The sequence below is a fragment of the Panicum hallii genome, chromosome 8, assembly GCF_002211085.1.
Source record: "Panicum hallii strain FIL2 chromosome 8, PHallii_v3.1, whole genome shotgun sequence".
In the NCBI taxonomy this organism is placed as follows: domain Eukaryota; kingdom Viridiplantae; phylum Streptophyta; class Magnoliopsida; order Poales; family Poaceae; genus Panicum; species Panicum hallii.
Window position 1 is genome coordinate 37,252,929 of NC_038049.1, and position 20,483 is coordinate 37,273,411.

The 20,483-nt window shown below is 46.5% G+C and overlaps 1 protein-coding gene and 1 pseudogene across 1 annotated transcript; both read right to left on the reverse strand.

The window, feature by feature from the left end:
* Positions 1-9,375: 9,375 nt before the first annotated feature.
* On the reverse strand, positions 9,376-9,996 carry LOC112902011 (CASP-like protein 1U2). The gene is made up of 2 exons (XM_025970901.1): positions 9,797-9,996; positions 9,376-9,727 (listed from the first exon to the last, which is right to left on the reverse strand). Exons 1-2 carry the CDS (start codon positions 9,994-9,996, stop codon positions 9,376-9,378), a joined length of 552 nt encoding a protein of 183 aa, XP_025826686.1.
* A 1,693-nt stretch (positions 9,997-11,689) lies between these two features.
* Positions 11,690-18,900, reverse strand: LOC112903764 (annotated as a pseudogene).
* Between the last annotated feature and the right edge of the window lie 1,583 nt (positions 18,901-20,483).

Below are 20,483 nucleotides of genomic sequence, written 5' to 3' on the forward strand. Positions count from 1 at the left end.
ATACCCCTTTTACTTGCATTTAAGTTTTTAAAAGCTTCACATAAACACACACAAGCTTTACACTAACAAGCACATACTTCATACTAACAAATAATGTGCCTAGCTTACAAGTACTTGAACAGTCACACGTGCCCCGTGGCCGTGGCATGAAAACCGAGTATCGCCGCTATCCCTACGCGCCCAAGCCCTAGCGTCGCGCGTATAAGGAGCCCCTAACCGCAGCCGCAGAACCCTAGAGCTCCAGGGGTATTCTCCCTTGTTCCGCCGCCCCCGTCAAGAAGAGAGGGCCGAGGGAGGAAAGGAGGAGAAGAGGAGCTTGAAGAGGAGCCGCCCGAAGTTGAAGAGCCTAGGAAGCCGCCAGCGCGAGGAAGACTGCCGCCAGGAGCACTTCCGCCGCTTTCGCCGTCGAAGCCCCTCCACTGAGCCTGTGCCTGTACGTCTAACCACCATTGCCGTGCCTCCTGCACGGCCTTGACTCACCTGCACCGACCCACCACCTTACCGTGACCCACTCCTGCAAGCCGCCGTTCACCCGCACCTCCTTGTTGCTGCCGGCGTGAGGTACGTGGTGCAGATGAACCCACCGTAGAAGGCCTCAGGAACCCCCTCCCCATCGCGTTGTTTGTAGGGACCTTGCCGTCGCCCTCATCCACCCTTGCAGCCGCAACGTCACGACCGTGCTGCGGCCCTGGGTTCCAAGTGCCCGCCTGCACGCACTCGCATCTTGCACCGGCCAGCCAACCGAGCCAAAGCCGTCGCTCCACCACCTCACCATCGACACTCCGCCTCGCCGGATTTGGCACGCCGCCGCGGGCCTGGAACACCAAAACCCTCGCGCTTGCGCGTGCGCTGCCCTATCCCAGCTGAAAGGCCTTACCATTCACCAAGCCGTGCGCGCCTCTCACCTTGCCTGCCCCATCGTCGTCCTGCCGGTGCCGCGCCTCGACCTCGCCACAGCTTTGCCATGCGCGGTGACCACGTACCGTGGCCACGGCGTCGCATGCGTCACGGCCAGGCCCTTTCAGGCATTTCTTCAAACACACCCTGGGCGCACACCACACACACACACCGGCCCACACGCACACAGATCCCCACGGGCTCGAGCCGCACCGGATCTGGTCGCCACACCAGATCCGATGGGAGACCAACCAGAGGGCCCCGCCTGTCGGGGGGAGCGAGGGGTGCTGCCCCGTGGGCCCGCTCTGTCAGAGAGAGAGAGAGAGAGAGAGAGGGGAGGGAATGGACCGTGGGCTGGCCTGCTGAGCCAAGCTGGCCTACCATGCCTAGCCTACCCGTGAGCCCAAGCCAGCCTGCTGAGCCGCAGCGCGAGCTGACCCGTTTAAGGCGAGCCAGGACGAGTTGGGCCTTGAGCCAGCCGAACCGCTTTCGGCCCAAAAACCAGAGCCGAGCCCCTTTCCTTTTCTTTTACCCGGCCTGACCGAGGGCCCCACCTGTCAGCCTCGGGGTGAGGCTGACCCGTGGGTCCCACTGACCCGCTGACCTCGCTGTTCGTTGACCGGTCAACGCTGATGTCAGTAGGGCCCACTGCTGACGTCAGCCGGTTCTGACCCCCTGCTTATGTCAGCATGCCACGTGGCACTCTCTGGTGCTGCCACATGTCACTGCTATGTGTTCTTCTTTTCCAAAATTCTTTTATTAATTTTAGAAATAGGTTTTTCCTTAGAAAATTTATAATAATTCAACTGGACCTCCGAAAATTATGAAACCAATTCCATAATTCTTCTAAACTCATGAACTACCGGTTAGAGTAGGTTTTGTGGTGATTTGGATCTTATTTGGTGACTTTTGCATTTTGGTCCTTGCCCTTACTTGTATTTACGAATAGGATCCGACTATGAGGAGTTGACCGATGGTTTGGACCAACCAGAGGCTCAGGTGGACTTCGAAGAATCGCCACGTTCACACCCATCTACGATCTGATTACCTATTAGGCATTACTTGCTAGATGTGCTACCGCTTCATGATGTAGTACTATGAGATGAACCTGCATAGCCAATTTGTTTACCTGTACTCCTTGCAAACCTATCACCCTTGAATATTATATGAAATGCCTTGCTATGCTTGCATGAGTATGTGTGGGAATGGATGAATAGTCTTGGCGTGAGCGGAGATACACTTTCCAGGAGTTGGTGAATAGGGTTTTTAGCCGGGAGCGGGCGAACTTAACTCGATCGTGGATCAAGGTTTTGGGCTGTGTATCTTGGCACACCCTACGGAGTACCTGTGGCGGGTAGAACTTGTTGGATACTTGGTTGAGGTATTGGGAGGCACCCGTAACGGGTGCAGTTGCGGACCATTGCGATGGAGATGCATACGACGAAGATGCCCGCTTCAGCAATTGAGGACCGGGTGAGAGTAACTATGATTAGTGGAATTATGTTAAGCGTGCACACCACTTACCCATTATGAGGGTGGGCCCGGTTCGGGGCTAACAAGTGTGGTACCAAGCTGGTAGGAGGATCGAGTATCGGTTCTGGGGAACGAGGTGCTGAACTCACGTTCCTCGAGACGCAAGGGAGGGTTCACAGTCCCAGGGCAACCTCTTGCGGAAGGATGCGCCCAAGATCCGGGAAAGCCGAATGGTGCCGTGGCTCCTAGTCCTGTTTCAGTAGACCGGTGTTTCATCGCTCAGTCGGTTGATCCCCAGCTGGCGTCGATTCGAGTGGGTCCAGGTGTACAACCCCTGTAGGGTGAAAACTATACGTATGGACAACCCTACTCTTCTGTTGCTCTTATTAGTTAGTGATACTCATGATTTCTTCCTCCCTCTAGAGATGACTTCCTGCCTAGGCAGTTGAGATGCGAGGAGAGAGAGTCCTCGCATTGACTTGGTGGTTTTGAAAGGTGTGTGTTGGACCGGGAGTTCGGAATGCCGGAAGGGCCCGAGTCCGAAGTTGGAAGAAGTTATATATATAATGTTGCGCATACATAGGAAACCCCAGCTTAATCCCTTGAACTTTTATTATACCCTTAGTTTAGTCCACTTTAAAGCTTGCATTTGGATGGCGACGTGAACCTATTCCATACCTTGGGGATAGTCTGATACGATGCAGGATCCGATCCGGAGTTTAACCCCAACGATGACGGTTGGTACGATTGAAGCCCATGCTACGCTCGAGTTGCTTGTGGAGGAGGTTCCAGAAGATGAAGGATGGCCAGAAGTCTAGCTACCGCTTTCCATTTTTTGCTTGTTCGTTTTAGCCGAGAGGCTTGTAATGAATTTCGTAGTACAAATCCTATGGATTTATATAATAATTAAATCCGTATTTGACCTTATGCGAATTATAATTACGATATTATAATTGGAATGAGTTCTGTATGTGATAGCGCTTGATCCAAAGACTATCACAGTGATACAGGGAGTCGGATTCTGGATTTGGGAATCCGGTTGGTTTCTGTTCTTTGCTTTTGGCTCGGCGGAGCTGGTGCTGAATTCCAAAAGAGAGAGCGCGGCTCACTTCAAACTTCTTCACTTCCCCGCCATTCTTGTAACCGTCACCTGTAATCCGTGCAATCAGCCACATAATCAATGATTGAATGCATCTTCCGTGACCACGCCTCTGCCTGCACGTAGCACTGGCCTTTCCTTCTCGATGCTTGCCCCTTTCTTTATTCTGATCAGCTTCGCATGCACGAATTGACCTTCCTTCGTAGTTAATCAATCCGGCCACCCATCTTTAATCATCTTGCATACAGATTTGGAGCATCTTTCCAATGCACGCACGCATGTGTAGAATCCTCAAGATGCACTCAATAACCGCACTTGACTCACAGTGCACCCCTTGCAGGCCTCGAACGCCATCCGTATGCACCTTTATTTTACTTCTTTCTTGTTCGGCCGATGCCATCAAGGCCCAGTCATGGGATTTTATCGACCAAAATCCGGTGTCAACACATGCTAAGGCGTAAGAGCTCTCTTTATCTCCACTGTAGATCCTACAAATCAGGTTCAGGACATGCCAGTCATTTTGACCTACAATTGATAAGGCTACAAATCGGGTACAGGGCGTGCCAGTTATTTTGACCTACAAGGGAAAAGAATTTTAATCAGCAAAACAAGAGGAACGTATCGGCTGGGATTCCGAATAGTTCCAACAAATGCATCGGCCAGGATGTCCGAAGCATACTATCGAATATGAGCTACAAAGCCGATTTGGTGATGAAATAGGATTAAGAATAAAAAATCTCATAACTAAACATATACGTTTAATTAAGCTAAACTTATTATCACCATTAGTCGGATCGGACCAAACCGAAACAACTCTAACAGCAGGGCAACAAGTCGAACATAATAAACCGATACATCTAATTACTTAGAATTTATGCTTATCATTGAGCTCAGAATCGGCCAAGAAAGCCGAATGATACTACCGAACCACCACCATCATGCCACCGCTAACCAGTAAATAGATCCAGCGGATAAGACTCGACTTAGCATCATTACTCAAGGATCGGATTTAACCGAGATAGCCTGAGATAACAACGACAAGGCAAGCAAATTGTCCGCTTAGCCTACACGCAGCAAAGGACAAGATCGTAGATGATTTGGTAGTAGAAGCGATAATCATGGAATGAACCGGCTGTAAAATAACTGAATGAAAAGATTAGACAAAGCGGATGACCCGATAACTACCGCTTGATAAATAGTAAGATCTATTAAGAACTAGCAAGAGATGAAACGATGCATGAAGCGTCCCCCCATCAGGGAAGACTTAAAAGTGTTGATTTATCAGTCCCAGGAGGCTGATAACACTTTTATTACATCAGATGGTACATCACCGTACAACTCTACGCGGTAATGGGCAGTGAAGCGCCACTATCGCGAGGATTACAACCAGAACCCACACAACTACACTAGCTACGAACAAAGGGTCATCAGAGTCTTGCGCCATGCGGAATCCAACGGTGGCCTCAACCACAGGCAAGACTGGGTGCAGGACGAAACCCTACTCGTTGTCTTTGGGGATGTAGTCTGGGTCTTCCACTGTAAAAGTAAGAGAGGGGTGAGTACAAACGTACTCAGCAAGTCCAATCACACCCACGGAAGGGGGTATAATAGAATTTAATGCACAGGATAATCCAAGGATAAGGTTACGGTTCATTTGCGGAAAACCCAGTTATATGCAGGGGTTCGTTTTAAAAGCACTTTTCAAAACAGGTTTTCTTATACCAAGGAGCACACAGTGTTGATCCACACAGGATCCAAGTCTGAAAATGCTACCGGACTCCCCGTCCGCCGTAGCACACGGCACCACTGCCGGACACCTTCCAAACAACTCACACCAGCCCATCCATTCCCAGAGTGAAACACTAGTTATGTGACCACACCGTAACCTGCCCAATACCGTGGGCACGGCTATTCGAATAGATTTTAAACTCTGCAGAGGTGTGCAACTTTACCCACAGGTGGGGTACCACAACACGAACACCTTAGTGCCGGTGCAGATCCCAACAAAGCCATTACCCACCTTAGCTAGACCTGACTAGCCACCACGGGATCCATCAAGGGGTCACTCAACCTACCTCCGAGGTTTAACCAGGGCATAAGTCACACAGAGCTTATCCCTTCTCCTTGATCACCCGCTGCTCTCAGCTCTCCTGATGGCTATCAGACTAACTAGTGGGATTTATGCTAAGCCGTTGCCCATACAACGGTCAAGTGGTTTGCACGACAGGAAGCTAGGTGAGATGTCACAACAACTCGGTCCTTAGGGGTGACAAGATGGATATCTCCCTTCCTTGCCCTACCACACAGGTACGAGCACACCAACGGCAATTCACACAGAAATGCCATCCATCCCGTCTAACTCACTTTTCAAAACCACATCTTATCCCTTCCCACACATACGCATTTTTTTTATAAAATCAGGTGGTCAAAGTACGGTTGTCTCAAGCAAGGGTGGCTATCGTACCATGTTTTCAGCACGCAAAACCATGCAATTTTATAAAACAGGCCACTGGGTTGTGTTTGTAAAAACTAGGACAGAAACATGCATCAAAGGGCGGAATTGAACTTGCCATCGTCAAATCCTTGCGGGAGGTCCTGATCGTAGCACTGTCCCTCGGGCTCGGGGTCGCAGAACTGGTCCTCGTTCGCTTGGTCACAGTCGGGACCTTCCTCGTTCACTCCGTGTCCTACGACGCAAACAAACAGGCACACAATCAGGCACGAGAACTAAAAGCTTTTATCGTCGAGCTTGAATCGGAAATAATTTAGTTACGGAGGTCGGGGCAATATCTCTGGGTGGTTTCTTAATGGCATGGCTAAAACTATACTAGAAAGGGCGTGGTAAAGTTTCGGGTCAATCAGAGGTCGTTTCGCACATAAAATGACGAGTTAAAGGTGGCTTCAGGGGTTAAACGGGGGCCCAGGGGCTTGTTCGTAAATATCCGGAAAGAGTGAGGACCTATTTGCAAATCCTAGAAATATTAGGGGGCAGTGAAAAGTGTGTGGGGGGTCTATTTGGAAATAATAAAATAGGGTGGAGGGATTAGGTTTGAAAAGAAATAGTAACCAGGGGCTTTTCTGCAAGTTTTACAAAGGTGGGAGGGCTCTTAACAAAATGGGAAAAAGAGGAGGGGGCTAAGGGCAAAACTGCCCTTCTTCTTCTTCCCCTCACCACGTGAAACAGAGGAGGGATGGGGAGCTCGGGCCGGCCCCAAATCCGGCGGCCTAGGGGCTCGGGCGGCTCGGGCACATGGGGGAAAAGAGAGAGGGGAGCGAGGGGGTCCCGTTCCTACCCTCTCCTTGGGCGGGGGCGGCGCGTAGCGGCGGCGCGGCGGAGGGGGCGGCGGCGGCCGGTGGTGCGGCACGGGCGGCGGCGGTGGGAGTGCGGGGAGGAGCAGGAGGCGGCGGGGCAGCTGTGGGGGGGTGAGGGCTGCGCGGTGGCCAATTTATAGGCGGCCGACGGTGGGGAAATAGGAGGGACGGCCGGCGGCTCCACGGGCGGCCATTAATGGCGCCCGTGGCTTGCGGCGGGGGCGCGGCCGCGCACGTGGGGGGGCCGGGCGGCGGTGTGCAGCACAGGGGAGGCGCGGGCGGCGAGGCGGCACAGCGGGCGGGGGGCGGCGAGTGCGGGCGGGCAGGGCGGCGGCGTGTGCGCCACGGCGGCCGTGCGGCCGCGCGCGTGCGCCAGCGACGGGCGGCACGGCGGGCGGCGCGGCACGTGGTGCACGCGCGGGTACAGGGCTGGGCACAGGCGCGCACGCACGCGCGAGGAGAGGGGCCGGTGGCCGGCGCGGCGGGTGCGGCCAGGCACGCGCGCGGGAGCAGGGCTCGGGAGCGGGGAACAGGGAGGAAGAAAGAAGGAGGGAGAAGGGAGAAAAGGGGAAAAAAGAAGAGAAAAGAAAAGGGGAAAAAGGTGGAGAAGGAAAAAGGGAAAATAGGAAAAAGGAGAAAGGAAAAAAAAGAAAAGAAAAAGGGGAAGGAAATAATGAAAAAGGGAGGGATTGACGCGCGCCGGCGGGATTCGCGGCGGCGACCGCGCGGCGGAACTCGCGGTGGTGACCGCAGCTGGTCGGCCACGCGCGCGCGGCGTTCGCGCGCGGAACGAGGAAAAAAAATGGCGTGACTGCGGTTGGATTCGGTTGCCGGTTTCGGGTCTCGGAAAAATTAGGGTTCCAGGGGGGTTTTAGGGTTTTGGCGAAACGAAGATTTAGCGCGTAAACCCCGGGTTAGATTTTCGGGATGTCACAATGCAGCCTTACAAGAAGTTGATAGAAATTGATAACTTGTAGATTGAACTAGACAAAACTACAGCGATACGCCGATAGCTAAAGCCTACAAAATCTGATAAACACGAACTTACCAACAAGCCAGAGATTGATTCGATCCAACCCTACTTGTTGAAGAATTCGTTGATAAAGTACTCTACTCCTACTCCTAGAGTTTTGGCGAAGTGCCGAGAAAAGTTGTATTGATGGATGATTCTCCCTTTTTCAAAACCCTAAGGTCCACTATTTATAGCCTGAGGTTAAGACTCCTAACTTATCATGACTTAACAAACTTGCCCTAAAAGAAGCAACTAAATCTACTATATTTACAAAATCTTCCCAAAAGAGATCGGACTCCTAAATTTTCTGCTGATGTTATCTCCAAATCCAATCCGAACTGTTTCCAGCCGTACCTCTGGCTGAGACCCTATTGCCTTTGACCATCGCCATATCGTCTAAACACTAATCCCTAGTAGCCTTGACCTGTACCTCTGACCGAGACCGTATTGCCTTTGACCATCGCCATATCGCCTAAACACTAATCCCTAGTAGCCTTGACCTGATGATACAAAACGGCCTTTTCCAAAAAGAAACTTCCTAATCGGCTCTTCTCTTTCTATAAATATTTCTGCAAAATTTTGACATCAACACATACCCCCAAGTTTTGAAAAAAATAATTTGTTTCGATATTCCCTGAGTCATGATAGTTCTTTGCCAAGAGCCGACTCAAACAACACCTCGATCTCCACCGCACCGATAGCTCTTTTCAAATTACACCGTTGAGTCCTGGATTCTCGTGTTGACCCCTCTGATTTCATCAATTCTTTTAGCGTGGCGCTTTGTCTTCCTCTTCCAATAGCCGATTCACATCTCCTCTCCAGGCTATAAATACTCCTCCTGGGTAGACGCTGTTATGGTATATTGTTTGGTTCACAATTTTAAGGCAATCTGATTACAGCGGTAAGGAATCCCTTTTATTATGCTTGGGATGCTCTATAAATTATGCAAACATATTAAGTAGCTTAGAGCATCTCCAGGAGTCTTTCTAAAATTTACTCTCTAAATCATCATTTAGAGAGTCATTTGAGTAAAAATTATTTTTTATATCTTTGTACTCTTCAATAACTTTTCTATATCTTGTGCGTAGCCTAGAGAGCAATTCGCTCTCCATCTTTACCTAGCGAGAAATCCGGAATAGAGGAGGTCTATATTTAGATATCCAATTGAAGAGACTATTGGAGGGTAATTTTTACCAAAATCTCAAATGCTAAAGATGTAAAGAGTCTCTTGAAGATGCTCTTACAAATGCCTATATATGTAAGTCTTGTTCAATTCAGTGACCAAATAAAAACGTTGTATTAAATTTGCGCCCAAGATAATAACCTTATATTCAGATCACATCTTATTTATTTATTTATTTATTTATTTATAGAACACTGGGAATCATTTACTTGGGCGAGTTATAAGTAAATTATGTTTAGGTACGACAAAAGTAAACAAATTATGGAAACAAATCTTCTAGAAGTCAGAGAATGATTTGCATTAAAATTGGCAAAACCTAAATAAAAGGATATTTGCAATGGGAGACTGTCTATGCATAGAACCATAACTGGAGCCGCCCAAAACATGCACCGGGAAATCTCAGTCTGACGAGATGGGCCACACGGAGAACGGAAGCGCGATGTCCTTCGCGATGGCCGCGAGGCCGGCGGCTAAGCTGGCGCCCAAATCGACGAGCTTTGCCCTGCGCACCTGCTCGCAGAAGTGCCCGGCGGCGCCGGCGCAGGCCCTGATCTGCGCGCCGTACGCCGTCACCGCCGCGAACACCGCGCCCGTCGACGAGTAGAGGAGCACCTGCACGGCAACGTCGAGGACGACCGGGACGACCCGGGGAAGCACGGGCGCCTCCGCCTCCTCGCCGTCCTTGACGAGCTGCAGGTAGATCGCCGCCATCTCCAGGATCGCCGCGGTGATGTTGCACGCAACCAGGTAACTGCACCCATCCGTAGGTTAGGACGACGGCATGAGATCCAGGCCAGCCATGGTGTTGACGCATACGTACACGAAGGGCGGGTAGTTCTTGAAGGCGACAGTGGTGGCGGCGACGCCGTCGACGCCGTAGATGGTGCAGTCGCTCGCGGTGGCCATGACGACCGCCGAGGCGAGCGCCAGCCCGAACGTGCACAGGCGGAGCAGGAGGGTCACCGCCTTGGAGCCATTCGGCGCGGCGGCGGCCATCACATGGCAGTCGGATCCGTACATGAGGACGCACGCACGCTCGCTAACTTTGCAAATCACGATGTCAGGTCGACACCAGCTAGGATTGATTTATATATACAAGGAAATGTTATATATATGGTAGAATGTGATTGTATAATATACAAGGAAACTGTAAACATAAAGGGATTCATATTCATATATATATATATATATGACAGATTCTTTTTGGATGATATAGCATCCATTTTTGTTTATTGATTTCTGCTCATACATTACAATGATCTATCTATATATAGTGGCTTTGGCCGTGGGAAACTTTGCTGTAATATTTTAGTAAAAGAATAAATATTAAGATACAAAGTTGTCGTCCGGTACAAAATGCTACAGTTCCAGTGGCATATGTCAAGTTATTAGTACTTCCTCCGTTCCAAATTATATATCATTTTAGTAAATCTAGATACATAACTTTTGCTATGTATCTAGACACAATGATTATCTAGGTGCATAGCAAAGCTATGCACTTAAATTTGCCAAAACAACCTACATTTTGGACCGAAGAGAGTAAGATGTCTATGCTAAATTTTATCAGTCTTACCAGGCCATCCTCTAGTATATGCTAGGGGGTGTGTCCATGCATTCGTATATAGGGGTGATTGAGCGTGTGTTCTGTGGAAAGAGAGGAGGTGCTAGCTTACAGTCACCTAAAATAATATTTCTTTCAGGTGACAAACAGCTATGATTAGATGCAAATCCAACCATCTAATACAGATCCTCTGTTGTACTATACATCTACCTCCTATCATCTCTTTTGCTGAACTGTATGGGTGCCAATCCAACCATATCCTCTCCTACAGCATGAATCTCAGCACACAGGAAGTTAAAGTAAGAAAGAAGCTGCCGAAGTTGTATAGGTCCCTGGAGTAGTTGAGTGCGGCAGGGGCCGGAGCTCCTATATAGCTTTCGATAGCTGGTTAAGAGTTGCAACTTTAAAACCCACTAGGACATCTAGCCTGACTGTTATAGCCCACCAACCTCCCACTGTAGACCTCATTCCACAAGCTTTTACACTTGACTCCACAATCTTCGAACTATATCCATATTTTGGATGGGGTGTTTCATGGGAATGCATATTTGTGTACATCTTGCTCCACCACATCACGCAGGTTGCCCCCCACGTAATGCATATTTTAACATTTTCGTATAACTAATCCAACAATTAGTAAAAACCATGACTCAATATTTCATATAGTCTAATTTTACAAGATCATGTATGTATGTAATGTTTGGCTTGGGGATCAGGTATGTATCTCACACCTTATTTTAGCCATTTATCTATTTCAATATATGGATCTCTAACACTGGAAGTTTTCTTAAAGAAGCTACAGAATGGTATTTAGGATTTCAAGGCGTGACATCAATGATATGCATGAGTGCAAGACATTTTTGGCCAACGTAGTAGCTTGTGAGATCGCTTTTTTTGTGGGTTGTTGGGGGCACCAATTCATCAGCTCCTTGAGGCCTAATTGCGACGGACCAGTCAGGGCCCAATCAACGTGGATGATCTGAAGAATATATCATGAATATCTTGTCATAATTTTTCAACATTACAGGATGCAGATGCCTTGCTTCAAGGGAGCACCGTCCCGATTATAAAGAAGTCAGAGGTATATTGGTTATGTGGTTGCATCATTACTCACATCAATTGTTCTTCCTCCAAGCTCTAGGGAAGTAGGGATTAATAATCCTGGTTTGTAGTGTCCTCATTTGTTCTTCCAATACTCATGTCATTCATCACTTCATCTCTAATGCAATCCATGGATTCGTCTGTCATGTCACTTGAGGCGTACTCTATTGCTGCATGAATGCTTTCAAGGGTCATTTCCACTACTCTCATTGTCGGCCGATCATTGCTTGCAAACTTCACACACGTTGCTGCTAACAAAGAGATATCGACAACTTCCCCGCCTCCCTCCCAGAGAACTTGTGGATCCAATATGTGAAATAAGTTACCTTCTGACAGTACAGTGGAAAAATGATTTAAAAGACCATATCCTTCAGGTGATCTATAAGAAACCGGCTTCTTTCTGGTGAGCAACTTAATAAGAACTACACCAAAACTATAGACATCACTCTATAAGATGTCCCGTACTATGGTACATAGGGTCCAAGTACCCAAATGTTCCTTGCACAGTTGTATCCAACCCAGTTACCTCAATCGGAACATATCTTGAAGCTCCAAAGTCCGACAATTTGACTGTGAAAATATCATCAAGAAGTATATTAGGAGACTTGACATCCTTATGGATTATTGGCACTGAAACAAGTGAGTGCAGATATGCGAGAGCCCTAGCAGTTTCAACTACTGCAATCCTCACTCTATCTTTCCATGATAATGACACTAAAGCTTCGACATGAAGATGATTGTAAAGGGTTCCATTGGAAATGAACTCATAAACAAGAAGAGGAACTTCTATCTCAAGGCGGCACCCGTGAAGTTTGACAATATTTCTATGGTTTTTCTGAGAAAGTATAACAACCTCGTTTATGAACTCGTCAATTTCTCTTTTTATTACTATCTTTGCCTTCTTAATTGCCACAACATGAAGACTTGATAACATTCCCTTGTAGACTGTACCATGCCCTCCGCCCCCTAGCTCACGAATTTTGTCAAAGTTGTTGGTGGCTTTCTCCAGCTCTTCCAAAGTAAGGATCATTCTCTCACTTATATCTGCCCTTTGAGATACCAATTTTAGTAGCAAATGACCATGATTTTGCTTGAAGAATCTTTGTCTCATCCTTTTCTTTCGTGTCATGATTCTATGAATCAGAAATGAGGTACTTAGGACTAGAAAGAGAATCATCACTCCACTTCCAACTCCAAGACCAATGATTAGCCCTGCGAGTGATACACAAAATTGTCAACTTTAGAAGCATAAATGATAAGCACATAAAGTATTCCCTAATACAGGATGTGGCTGAAAATATTTTTCTTAGTAATAGCAATCCATTTTGTGTCACCAGATCATCTTTATTCAACTACAGTTTGGAGGATTCTTTTGAGACTTTTTCCGTGTCCAAAGCATATTTATGATCAAAATAAAATGTAATTAGTCCTCCCATCCCACAGAAAGCGTTATTCTAGCAGACTATCAGTTTTCTCCCATGGTGTGTCATTGAAGCTTCTGAAGCAGCATAGGTAGGCCGACCTAATTAAACAATGTTGGGGAGATCAGAGCACACTCACTCGAAGGCAGCCTAGCCGAGGCCTCCTGGCTTCTAGCGCATGCCGGTGTCGGTTAGGTGGGATAGACATGCCATGCTAGGTGAGAGGTCCATGACCACACACAAAGGGGCAGCGAGCTCGACCGCGGTGCTTGCCAGGTAGGGGCGGAGCCAGTATGGATGCCCCGGTATTCCTACGAATATCCTAATCATTTGCCAAACATCAAGTATATGATAAGTATGTACTTATATATTGTTATAGATGGACCACATCTGTGTTTGTTCAATTATTTCTCATCCCAACATCCTTCGTCCTCAGTAGCCAGCAGTCCTGGCAGCGCTTGGCCGAACTCCATCTAATGGCAGCATCGTCCGTCTGACCGCATCAACACAACAAGGCTCTGTCCGCCGCCGCCTCACATCGATGTATCACATCATCGCATTTGCGGGCATAGGCTCTGCATCCGCTTTCTCCCTAAATTGCAAAAAAAACAAACATCCTACGTTGTTCACATGGAAGCGAGGTGTGAGCAAGCGCAATGAGTGTCCGATGAGCCACCATGTGGGCCATGGCACTGTGCCACCTGGACAAGCTGACGGCCACAAGAGCCAAGGGAATCAACATCCAGCGGGCAGCACCAAGTATGAGCTAGCAGCTGATGCACTTCGTGTTTCAACTATACACTGGATTTTGTTTCCTTTTCCTGGGCTGAAGACTTTTCTTATTATTAGAGATTTCTTTTCTTAGGTTGTGGGAATACCCTATCTCTAAAATGATAGCTCCATCATGATTGCTAGGGCCACGCGCGAGACGTGGTTGTGGGTATGTAAAGATGACCACCGGCTGAGGTTGCTGGTGGAGTAATGCCGGTGCAACAAGCTTACAATGGAGGTCGCATGCATGTGCACACAAGGCAGCGGTGTTGGAGACTTTGAAGTGCATGCATTTGTGTAGGCCTTTGGTGGTGACGAGCCTTACGCCGACCCAATCTATGGGGGTCAGTGGTGGGATCGGAAGGCTTTGGGCAGCAACCTTGCCTGGCTTGTTGGCAATGTTACCACAGGCAAACATCCTCATGCACAGTGCGCGGAATAAGCATATCTCTCTCCTCTAACCCTCTTCCTCCACAAACAACCTAAAGACGGTGATACGGGCGGTGTACAAGTGTCTTCCTTGTTAGTGGTACGATGTTCTGTCCCACATAGTTGCCCCCATCACAGTGCCGGCTGAACTCGCGAAACTTGGCAGCTGGTGGTATGGTTGTTCCTGTGTTCCGTGCTGGTTGTGGTTTTTATTTTGACCAGTGCCGTCTGCAGGTACCACTCATGCAAAAAAAAAAAGTTCTACCACGAATTGTTACCTGTTTTTGGATAGCGTGGTTTCACGCAACCATGTGGAGTGGAAGGGTCGCCGATGCTTCCCTCAGGGCAGTCGCACGAATACTTGCCAGGTAAATTTATACAGTAACCAAAGCATTTATTTGGAAGCTTGCATTCGTCGATATCTGGTAATATAATATAATCGATGGAAAATTGTCATTACTGGGGTATCTTGCGTATATATTGCATAAATGAATAAATAATAGAACGGAGTTGCTATATGTTAAGCATATGGAGATGTAGGTAAGACATACTCGCTACTGCAAAAATAATTTGCAGCAACACCCTCTTCTTTTTCCACGGGCGGGTCAAAAGTACCCCGCTCCTACAAAGGGAGTGGGGATACTGTAGCAACCGACTCGTCTCTGGAAATGCATTTGAGGAGCAGGTGACGCCATCGTCCGTCCCTGAAAATGGGGAAAATACATTTGTAGGTGCGGGTGACGCCATCACCCGCCCTTGAAAATGGGAGCTATTTTTAGGGGCGGGTGATGGCGTTACCCGTCCCTACAAATGCATTTTCAGATACGGGTGACGCCATCATCCGCCCCTGAAAATAGTCAAAAAAATCTAGGTGCCCCCTTCTTTCTCTTCCCGACAACTCATTGCTTGTTCGGGGGAGGTGCTGCCCGAAAATAAAAAAAAAAGAAAAAAGAGAAGGAAAGGTTATAAACTTGATTTCTTTCAAGTTGGAGGCCATAGGAGGTAAGTTGATGCTAATCTCATATCTTTTCTAAGCTTTTTTATTAGTTTTAAGGCTCAAATGGTGCTTTCTTTGCCCCTAGCTAGATCTAGATCTCCATGGTGTAGATTTATCATTTGAGGCTCCATTTGACTCAAGTTTTTGATGAAGTTATATTATTTTAGTAGGAGAACAAGATTATGTATTCATTTTGGCTCAATCTCTTTGTTTTAATCTTATTTCCAAGTAAACAAATTCCTAGATCCATGGAGGAGAGAGAAAAAGATTTATTTTTTCTATATTTACACACATGCATGATAGTTTTTTAATAAAATTTAGTTATTCAATAATAGGTTAGATATTATTTTTTTAGTTTTTACATGTTAAATTAACTTTTTCCAATATCTACGCATATATAAAAGTATATATTTATGGTCATTTGGGGATCTATTTGACTCAAACTTTTGGATGAAGTTATGCTATTTTACTAGAAGAACTATATTATGTAATCATTTTGACTTAGTCTTTATGTTTAAGCCTCATTTCTAAATAATCAATTTCCTAGATCTATGGAGAAGATTGAAGAAGATTCGAATATTTTTTTATATTTGCACACATGCATATCTAGGCGTATATAAAGGTATACATTTTCTAAAGTATTGAAGAGCTTGTTTTAATCCATTTAAATTATTTGTTGATGTTCAGAGATGGATAGGACATGGATGTACAAAGCATGAAGGATCGATATCTATTTCCATGGAGAACTTAATAAAGTAATTCAAGCTGCGAAAAAATATGCAAGAAATGAGAAGACAAAGAGGATACCTTGCCCATGCAAAACATGCAAGTATATGAGAGTATTCACCGACACAACTACAATCAGATTGCATGTGTTGGTGGGTGCTTTTGTTGAGGATTACATGATCTGGACGTATCATGGCGAGAAAGTAGTACCTCTCTGACGAAGAATACACTCAATGAAATGATAGAGGACGTCAAGTTTGATAGATTGTTTGATGCGTATGATGAATTTTGTACGGATATCGGCAATGATGATGGTGATGGGTCGGCGAGGGGCCTATCGATGGTGGTAGTGATGACGAATTTGATAATGGTGATTTTCTTTGCCAGTTGTTATATCACACCAAAACAGAGCTATTGGTAGGTACTGCAAAGGGGTTAGCAAACTTCGAGACGGTGAAAAAATCAGCGGAGAAAAATATATACGAGCGATCAAAGGGATGTCCAAAATACTGGACCGTGCTTCGCTTCATACTTGAGCTGTTGACTCTAAAGGCTAAGCACAGCTGGTCAGATAGTAGTTTCAATTATCTCCTGCATTTGTTGGCTTGCTTGCTTCCAAAGCCAAATAAAGTGCCCGCCAACACCTCGAGCAAAGAACCTTGTTAGTCCGTTCAAGATGGGTATGGAAAGAATTCATGCATGTCCAAATCATTGTATTCTGTACCATGGGGATACTTTCAAAGACTAGGACAAATGCCTTGTTTGTAAGTCAAGTCAATACAAAAATAATACCGGTTATTGTGGTGGCGAAATTGAAGGTCCCTGTGATGGGATTAAAAGGAAGAGGAAGGGTGCAAGGAATAGTATCGCCTCTGTTGGACCAGCAGACACTACTTTAGGTATTTATGAGAAACAGAGTAGAATTCCTGCTATGATTATGTGGTACCTCCCAGTTGCCGACCGTCTAAGACGTTTCTTCTCCAACCCAAAGGATGCTAAACTGATGCGGTAGTAGGATTTGGATAAGCGCAAGAAGGGCGACGAAAAGCTCCGACATCCAGCTGATGCTCGTCAATGGAAGAAGTTCGATGAGCGGTATTATTTGAAATTTGGAAAGGACCCGAGGAATATTCAGTTTGCGTTGAGTACGGATGGAATGAATCCGTTCAGTGATAGAACTAGCACTCACAACATATGGCAAGTGATCTTAACGATGAACAACCTACCTACATGGTTGTGCCTGAAGAGAAAGTATCTTTTGCTATCGATCCTTATACAAGGCTCCAAGCATCCTGACATTGATACTGATGTTTTTCTTGAGCCTCTGATGCAAGAGATGGAAACTCTATAGAAGGAGGGTATCAATATCGTTGATGGTTTTATACAAGAGTCATCACGACCACCCCTGCTATCTCCACCGGCTCAGGTTGCCCGATAACGGGAGCCATCACCACCGACCACGCTATCATCGCCGGCTCAGGTTGCCCGATCATGAGAGCATACTCCACCGCCTCCGCCAGCGGCTCCATCAAAGGCTCCGCCGATGGCTCCGCAGTTGCCTGTTCCGCGAGTGATACGGGCTTACGTGAACAATCCGAAAGGGAAAGAGATTGTAGATTTATGGCATGCCGCAAACCAAAAGGACAAGTCAAAATCTAAGTCGAAGGATGATGCTAATTCTGGTGCCAGCGGACGAACGGGCCGTTCCGTGCCTCACACTGACATGGACTTCAAACTGGATGTTGGGGTCGATTAACTTCCAGATTTACCGGATTGTCCTAAAAAATTTGAGTACCTTCTAGATTTACCGGATTGTCCTAAAAAATTTGATTACGGTAAACGATTTCTACCAGAGTGGGCTGTCACAGATGTTCCAACTGAAATGCAGAGGATGCATAATTGGTAAATGAGGGCATGTAGACTTGGGCTCTGTACCCTATGCGCTCTATACTATCCGCAAGTATTCGGATTTCAAGGTAATGACATCATGGATGCCATGTTCGATTTTGAAGACATCCACGACATTTTCCGCCTCAGTGAACTAGACATCAAAATGGTTGGACTCTAGTGCATGTAAGTGCCTCATCAATACTAATATCTTGTATGCTATGGCCTTAATTACTATATATGCATATCTAATTAATTGACATACATTCAATTCTACAGGATGCAAACAAATGATGCCATTAACTTACAAAACAAGATGAGGTATCTTGATCCTACAGCCATTTGCAAGACCAGGTACATCGGGCCAAGCAAGTGGAAGGACGATGGTGATATGCTAGCTGGGTGTGAAACGCCCGAGGAGAAGAAAGAGAAACGAAAGTCATATCACAGAGATGCTATGAAAAAGGTTGTTGGTCTACACAGGGGTTATGATTAAGGATGGCAACAGGTACGAAATATCCACGTACCTGCGGATACTAAACCCGGTGGGCGCGGGTACGGGTTTGGATTTGTGCCCGCGGGTACGGACGCGGGATCTAAACCCAATGGATATTTTCTAACGGGTTTGAAAAATTAATACCCGAACCCGCAAACCCACCAGACCCGCTGACATGTGGGCCCGAGTGGTTATATATATACACAATTTTAGGGTTTCCATCCGCCACCCCGTCTCCCCGACCTCCCAATTCCCAGCCGCCACCCTGTCTCCCCGACCTCCCAATTCCCAGCCGCCCGCCCGCCCCCATCCCCGCCGCCGGCCGCCTGCCCATCCCCATCCGCCCCGCCGCCGGCAGCCCGCCCGTCCCCATCCGCCTCGCCGTCGGCCGCCCGCCCTTCCCCATCCCCGCCGCCGCCTTCCCCATTCCCGCTGCCGCCATCCCCATCCCCGGCGCGGCCATCCATCCCCAACTCCCCAACCCCGCCCCCGCCGGCCGTCCCCAACTCCCCATCCCCGCCCGCGCCGTCCCCATTCCCGCCAGTACACGGGCGTGCCCGCGGGTACGCGGATATCCGCGGATAGCAGATACAGACATCGTTTTGTGCCCGTGGCGGGTTGCGGGCGTGGGTGCGGGTACGGATTTTAGTACACGGATACGGATATACAAAGTTAATATCCGCAAGGATATTACCCGTTGCCATCCCTAGTTATGATGAAAAAATGGCAAGACGAGGCCGATACCATATATGTGCCATACCACGTCAGGTAAGTCTAATCTCAATCTTTTGTGACGATATACGCTTGCTTCGATCCATGGTTGACAATTATATATAATATTTTTATAGATGTCACTGGATTGCTTTTGTGATACAGTCAAAGAAAGGAAGAGTCCTCATATTGGACTCCTTGGATTGGCCAAAGAAGAGATACACGGAATTCTTATTCATCCTGCAAATGTTTGCGAATTTCTTATCTTCCATACGTACATCATGCTAATTTTTCCATGAAAGTAGATATTTATAAACTAACTTCTCATTTCTTTCATTTTAAAATATTTTAAAACAGGGCTTACGGGTACTACATCAGAAAGGATGTGCTCATCCCATCAAAAAAATAAAGAAATAACTTTAAGCATAAACTTCCCATGCCACAAGCAACCTGTAAATTCTGGGTACTGCGGGTATTACATGTGCGAGCATATGCGGGCGTAAGGGAGATACACAACTGATTCTGAACGTGTAAGGGATTTCTCTTTATTTGGGATAGATGTATATGTGTAAGGGCTCTATCTAACATTGCTTAATCTTTTCGTGGATTCATGAATTGCAGATACATCCAAGAAGGAACATGGGGCAACTCCATGAGAAGCAACTCTTAGAAGTAATAGCCGATTTATGCCGTTTTGGTATGCATGAAGTAATCCACCCAATGGGCATATTTTTCAGTAAAGACCACGAATTAGCAACGGACCCTAAATGCATTAGTGTTTGTGAGTGGGTGAACCACAGCACCTTGCCGCCTCAAGTAGCGTTGGAAACTAGGAAAAGAATATGTATTCAAGCAATACTTTTAATGATGTACTGTAATGATATATGTATATGTATATTTTATTTCTATATGATTTAGGTTTGTATGTGCAATTATTTATATTTATGAAACATATTCCATGTTGATCACTATGACATTCGATCGAGCACTAGCTTGATAGGTCAAAATTAGCGAGCACTACTACAAAACATAATATAGTAATTGTAACACACTCTTGTAACATATTTATCAATGTGTTACAAAGAAATTTTATTGGAACACAAAACCATATGTTACAGATGAAGGCTTTAACACATACGCTTGATTTTTAATTATATGTTACAAACAATTACTACAGTAACACAAAATTAATGTTACAACAAAAGTGCTACAATGATGTTAGTATGTTGTAGCATATAATTTGAAAGGTGTAAACATGACACAAATACATATCCTAAAGTAACACAAAATAATGTTACAGCTTAATTGTTAAAAAGAATATGATGTGGTGATTGAAAATTGATGCTTCAATCATAAAAGCCATATATTTATGATCATTGAAATGCTGATATCACACTATAAGAAATA